Genomic DNA, 5,805 nt, shown 5'->3' with positions numbered 1-5,805 from the left:
CAGAGACAGTGTGGGGGTGAGGGGCACACAGCTCTTGGGTCCCCTCCCCACGTCCCTGGCCTCCCCCCAGCCTAGCGCTGTCCAGCTTGAACAAGCACACAGAGGCCGTGGTCTACTACAAGAAGGCCCTGGAGCTGGACCCCGACAATGAGACGTACAAGTCCAACCTCAAGATAGCGGAGCTGAAGCTGAGGGAGGCGCCCAGTCCCGTGAGTCACCCCTGGGAATGAGGGCTGTGCTTCTGGTGGAGAGGCAGGGCACAAACCAGGCCAACACTTGGGGCCACACGGGGAAGTGTCACAGCGGGCAGGAGGTGAGGGGTCTAGAGCTGTTATTCGTGGCCACTGAAAAGCAGCGGAGGTCTGAGGCTGGCTGGCGTGTTCAACCCCAGGGGCTCTGGGACGGGGCTGGCCCCAGAAGTCTGGCAACTGGCCTGCGGTGACCGGTGCAGAGGGACGGGCCCGGGGCATGTGAGCCTCGGAGGCAGGGCTAGGGTGGGCTTGGGGTTGACTGGTTTGCATTTGGAAGGTGCACTCCTGGACCAGTTGGTGACCATCCCTAGGAGTTGGTCACCCGGGGTGGGGCTGTCCCTCCAGAGTCCACGAGGCCCAGGAGTCAGCATTGGAAAACGAAGGGTGGGCTCACACTGCTTGTCCCAGGTGATGGGCAGCGGGTTCGTGCACAGAGCCCGCCGCCCAGGCTGAGACTGTGTCTGTCTGAGCTCCAGACGGCCCCGCGGGTGTACGTCTTGGTTCTCAGTGTCAGTGTCACAGTCCTGTGTTCAGTGCCACTCACTGGCACTTTCCTTATCCCCACAGACGGGCGGGGCCGGCAGCTTCGACATCGCAGGCTTGCTGAACAACCCCAGCTTCATGAGCATGGTGCGTGTCCCCGCCACCGCCGGGCCTGTCACATGCCAGGGCCACCGACGCGGCCCCGCGGACACGGGCCGGTCCCTCTGTGGGGGCGTCCTGGCACTGCCGGGGGCTGACCTGAAAGCCTCACTCCCACCTACTCGATGCTAGGAACAGCTCCAGAGTGACAACCACAGATGTCCCAGATCTCGCGAGTCCCCTGGGGGCAAAATGGCCCCAAGTGAGACACCCCCCCTCCCATCCGCCAGTATCGAGCACAGAGGACAAACATCCCAGTCCTGTCTCCCGACTGAATGACCCGAGAAGGCCCCATCCCCTCCCCCAGCCTGGTTTCCTTGCAGGGGACAGTGGCAGTAATAAGGCCACATCTGTTGCCCTAGGTTAAGACGAGACAGTGGCATGCATGTGGCCCCGAGGCGGGAGAGCCGCCTTCCAGTGCCAGAGGCTGAAGCTCAGAGGCGCCCGTCCTTGGAGAGCAGCCCCTGTGCACACGCTTGCCCAGGTCTTCCTGGGTGGCCGCACTCCGCCTGAGGCTGCGCTGCTGGCGCACGGGGCCTCGGGCACAGGGTCTCAAACTGTCAGGAGGAGAACACAGCGCAACCCGCTGTGCTCAGATCATGTCCTCACTGCAGCGAGGAGCGTGTCACCTAGGGGGCCGGGGTCGCGCCTTCATTGCAGATCTAGGTCTCTGCAAAAGCACAGGGCAAAAGCACAGGGCAGACGGACACGGTCTCTCCAGGGGGCGTCGGTCACGCCTTCGACCTCGCCCCCAGGTCAGCCGCTGCCGGCACTGCCGGGCCGTGCATCTGCGTGTCCACAGTGACTCCAGCACTGTGGGGTTGGGCCAGAGGGTGGCCAAGCGCCAACTCCCTGTGGGCATTAGGCGGACCTGCTGTTCCTACCCGTCCGCTCTGCCCGGGGCCTGAGGAGATGTCCTAGTGGGGAGGTGACTGCACCAAGTCCCCGTGTCGCGTCATTCATTGTGCGGCGGGGGCCGGCCTGGCTCTCCTGTCACACTCAGTGGCCAAGACAGAGTCCATCTACCGGTGAATCCTAATGGCCCCCAGAAGCGACGAGGTGCCCAGAGCCCTAAAGCAAGGCCCCAGGCCAATTGCAGTGGGGAGACGCGTGGTGGGGAGGGCGTGGGGGGTGGCTCGCAGGGAGGTGTCGGCCACCACACGCCAGCAGCCACCCTGACGACTGGTTCTTCCCCAGGCTTCCAATCTGATGAACAACCCCCAAGTCCAGCAGCTGTAAGTGGCAGCCTCGTCCCTGGGTCTCGTGCTTGTGTCTCTTTGCCATGTAATCTTTACCATTGTCACCGTTTCGGTTGCAACTCAGCAGCCCTGAGCTTTCACAGTGTCATGCAGCACCACCACCTAGTTCCAGAACATTCCATCGCCCCAGAAAGAGCCCTGTCCTTGTTGTAGTGACCCCCTTCCCACACCTGACAACCCTCTCCCACTGTTCCCGGGGCATACTTGTCCTGGCCATCTCACATAAATGGGGTCATACGCTGTGTGGCCTTTTGTGTCACAGGCTTTCCCAGTGTCATTTGGGGGCCAGAATTGCCCATTAAGAATGAGTCACTGTTTCACGCAAAAGGCGGTGTCTGGGAAAGCGGGTTCATCGGGGGTGCAGTGGACCGAGGTGCTGGTGGGCCCTTGGTGGTGACAGGGTGTCTTGTGCTAGCGGAAGTGAGGGCTGGTGGGGCCCAGGGACGCTGGGCTGTCCGGTGCAAGTCACGGGCGTTCCCTGCAGCATGTCTGGGATGATTTCCGGTGGCCACAACCCCCTGGGGACTCCTGGCACCAACCCCTCGCAGAACGACCTGGCCAGTCTCATCCAGGCGTGAGTAGACTTGCTTTGCGGGGCCTGGGCAGACGGGAAGGGAAGTGTCACTGTGTCCCAGGCGCCCCGTAGGCCCCATGTCTTCCACTGGTCACTCCGCCCTCACAGGGCACCCATGGGAGGCCCCCACGGACGCCTGGGCGGAGGGCGGTGGGTGCGGGCCCTGCCCCACTGAGTCGGGCGCCCCCAACAGGGGCCAGCAGTTCGCTCAGCAGATGCAGCAGCAGAACCCAGAGCTGATTGAGCAGCTTCGAAGTCAGATCCGAAGTCGGACGCCCAGTGCCAGCAACGACGACCAGCAAGAGTGACCGCCCCCGTGAGTCCCCGCAGACCGCCAAGCTACCTGGGTCTTCAAAGTCGGGAGGGTGTCCCTGAATCCCTGCAGCCCTGTGGGGGGTGTCCGGGCCCTCGGACCCCCTCCTAGGTATTTCCAGCAGGACCCACTCTGACTCCGTGGAGGGCAAGGGGCGAAACCCCGCTCCCTGGGTTTAGGCTGGTGCCTGAGCGACCGCAGGCGACGAGTGTGTGGGACGGTGACAGCAGAGCCCTTTTCTGCGCGTGTGTGGGGCGAGGTCGCCCGTGGTGGGAGAGCAGGCGGCACCTGGCGTTCTGCCCAGCTCCGTGGGGGTTGGTTCGGTTTTGCTGTGAGCAGATGTTACGTGTGCGGTTGCTTAGCGATGCGCTGGGGCGTCCTGGGGGTCCCCCGTCACCTCGCCAGCTCAGTTACCGCCTGGCCGGCGTCCACCTCGTCTGACCCCAGTGACCCCGCTCCCTGGGGGCAGGCTGCAGGCACCTTCCCGCCCAAGACCTTTGCATCTTGGATTTGGTGTCGCTTCTAAGTTATCATCGTTCTCAATGTGATTTTTTATAGAAAAGTGGGAAAAAGAAGTAAAAAGGCAGATAAAAGAACTTCAGTCTTTCCATCTTGAGCAACTAACGTTAATATTTGGGTCATTTTTTCTTGTTTTTCTTTTTGGCCTTAATTTTAAGACAAAAAAACATAGCCGAGGCCAAGTTTGTGCCTGTTATTGGTTGGAACCTCATCCCCCAAGTACCATCCTGACATAGTCACGTCTGGGCCCAGAACTACCTGTGACGGTGCCCGTGCTGTGTCCACACCAGCCCGGCCACCGCCAGCCACGCGGAAGTGGGGGGACTTGGGTTTCAGCAGTGGCGGCCGTGTCCCCCGGAGCCCGGGCACCACCCGACCGACCGCCCCGTGTCTCGTCCCTCCAGCCGTCGCAGTGGCATCGGGCCCTTCCCAGCCAGTCAGAGGCCTCCGTGCATCCTGCCGTTTGCTCCCGTTGGACTGCCCGAGAGAGAAAAAGAAAAAGAATTGGACCTGCATGTTCAGACGGATTTCTACGATTTTTATTTTATCCTCCGCCCCGCCCCGCTTCCCTTTTTGTATGCCCTCACGGCCCCAGACCTTCTCAGAACAGAGCCAGCAAGCTGTGAACACGGACCAGCACCGATCTCCCCCAGCCCCCGGAAACCCAGCCACTAAAGTATTTTCTAGAATGTTCTGGGGTGGAGATGGGCCTCAGGCCACTCTCCCAAGCAGCGGCCAGTTCTATGTCCAGCCGCGTCATAGCCCCTCCTCCCACAGGCCCCCCCGCGCCTCGGTCTGTCTGCAGGGGGCCCCCCAGCCCAGGAGAAGCTGCTTTCTGAGTCGGCCTTGGCCACCCGGCCACACCCTGCTGGGACAAGCTCACTGCCAGCCCCAGTCTGAGCACCAGCATCCCCCGGGCCTTTGGACCACCAGTTCTTACGTGAGGGGACTCTGGCCGCAGACTCCTGGAAGACCTTTGTTTCCCAGGCCACGGGGACAGCCGGGGGCCTCTTCTCATTGACGTTTTGACAGATTTGCGTTTCTTCCCTTCAGGCCTCTCTCCCCAGCACTTGCCCAGCAGACCGCAAGGGGCGTGCTCATGACCTTGGTTTGGGCCTGGCTCCGAGCCATCCCCACCGTCCTAGCCTGTCTGTGTGTCCCGCCCGGCGCTCGGGGCCCTGGTGTCACCCACCTCGGCCCGTGATTGCCAGGCGTCCTCCTAGGAGGGCAAACACAGTCGGGCTGGGCAGCCTGCCCAGGACTCGAGGCCACCGTGGCCGTCCCGCAGCCCCTGCTTGGGCGGGGAGTTGGGGGGCCTGCTGGCCCCCCTGTGCCAGCAGCAGTGTTGGAGGCTCCCTGGTGGTCTGCGAGGTCGCCTGTGCCGTGTGTGTTATAGGAAACTAGTAGGAAGAAGGGCCACCACCAGCCACCAGCAGTTTTTACTCGGCCTGCAAGGTGGCCCTAACCCTTGAATGCTAGCCATGGTGACAAGCGTAACGTGTGGGAAATAAATAGACGTTGTGACCTCTGCCCGGCTCTGCATTGACCTCGGCGCCACCCCTGACCCCAGGTTTCCAGCCTGGAGTGTCCAGGTTGCCAGGACACCGCTGCCCGATGTGACACGACTATAAGCACTTCCTGTGCCAGGAGTCACATGTGGCTGTCCCACATTCCTTCCTTTCTTCACCTTTGACCCCAGTCACCTCCATGTGAAGCGCAAGCCCAGGGCTTGAGCTAGGCTCCTAGGTCCTTGGGGGCAGAGCCGCAGGCCGTTGCACGTCACTTGCCTACGGTGTTCTGCCAGCAGTAAGTTCTCCATCCCTAACCCAAGGCCCCCCTGTACCCGCACAGGGAGGGACGTCCCAGGTAGGAAGGAGCCCAGGAAGCTTCAGGCAGGTCGCGCCAGTCCTTGGCTGCGTGTGGGCCTCGTGGTTGTGGAAGGTGCCGTGGACGCTGCGTAAACCTTAGGCGGGCACCGTACCCCTTTGCAGCGCCCATGGTGACCCCCAGCAGCCCAGTTGCAGGTGGAGGACATCAGCTTCGGCGCCTTCTAAGGCCCCGGCCTGTGAGCATCAGGCCTGGCGCAGCCTGACCCATCGCTGCCCGTGCTGTGCCAGGAGGGGCTACCTGAGGCCCCCACCTCCATATGATCACCACCGGCCCCCTCCCCAAAGGAGAAGCTAAATATCCAGGCCCGGTCATTATCTGTCTCCCAGAAAGTCACAAAATACTGGCAGACACCTGCTG

The 5,805-nt window shown here is 62.3% G+C and overlaps 1 protein-coding gene across 1 annotated transcript in view; it reads left to right on the top strand.

Moving 5' to 3' along the window:
- The window catches only part of SGTA (small glutamine rich tetratricopeptide repeat containing alpha), a 16,299-nt gene extending 11,212 nt beyond the window's left edge, over positions 1-5,087 (top strand). Inside the window, exons 6-11 of the mRNA XM_011372646.2 lie at positions 71-209; positions 819-881; positions 2,091-2,128; positions 2,637-2,726; positions 2,920-3,042; positions 3,963-5,087. Of these exons, the coding sequence (XP_011370948.1) occupies positions 71-209; positions 819-881; positions 2,091-2,128; positions 2,637-2,726; positions 2,920-3,034 (445 nt within the window). The 3' untranslated portion in view covers positions 3,035-3,042; positions 3,963-5,087. The remainder of the gene's footprint in view (positions 1-70; positions 210-818; positions 882-2,090; positions 2,129-2,636; positions 2,727-2,919; positions 3,043-3,962) is intronic.
- The last annotated feature ends 718 nt before the right edge of the window (positions 5,088-5,805 follow it).

This window comes from Pteropus vampyrus, unplaced genomic scaffold (assembly GCF_000151845.1).
Source record: "Pteropus vampyrus isolate Shadow unplaced genomic scaffold, Pvam_2.0 Scaffold212, whole genome shotgun sequence".
Taxonomy (NCBI): Eukaryota; Metazoa; Chordata; class Mammalia; order Chiroptera; family Pteropodidae; genus Pteropus; species Pteropus vampyrus.
The sequence above is the reverse complement of the archived record's forward strand: the minus strand, read 5'-3'. Positions and strand labels throughout refer to the sequence as shown.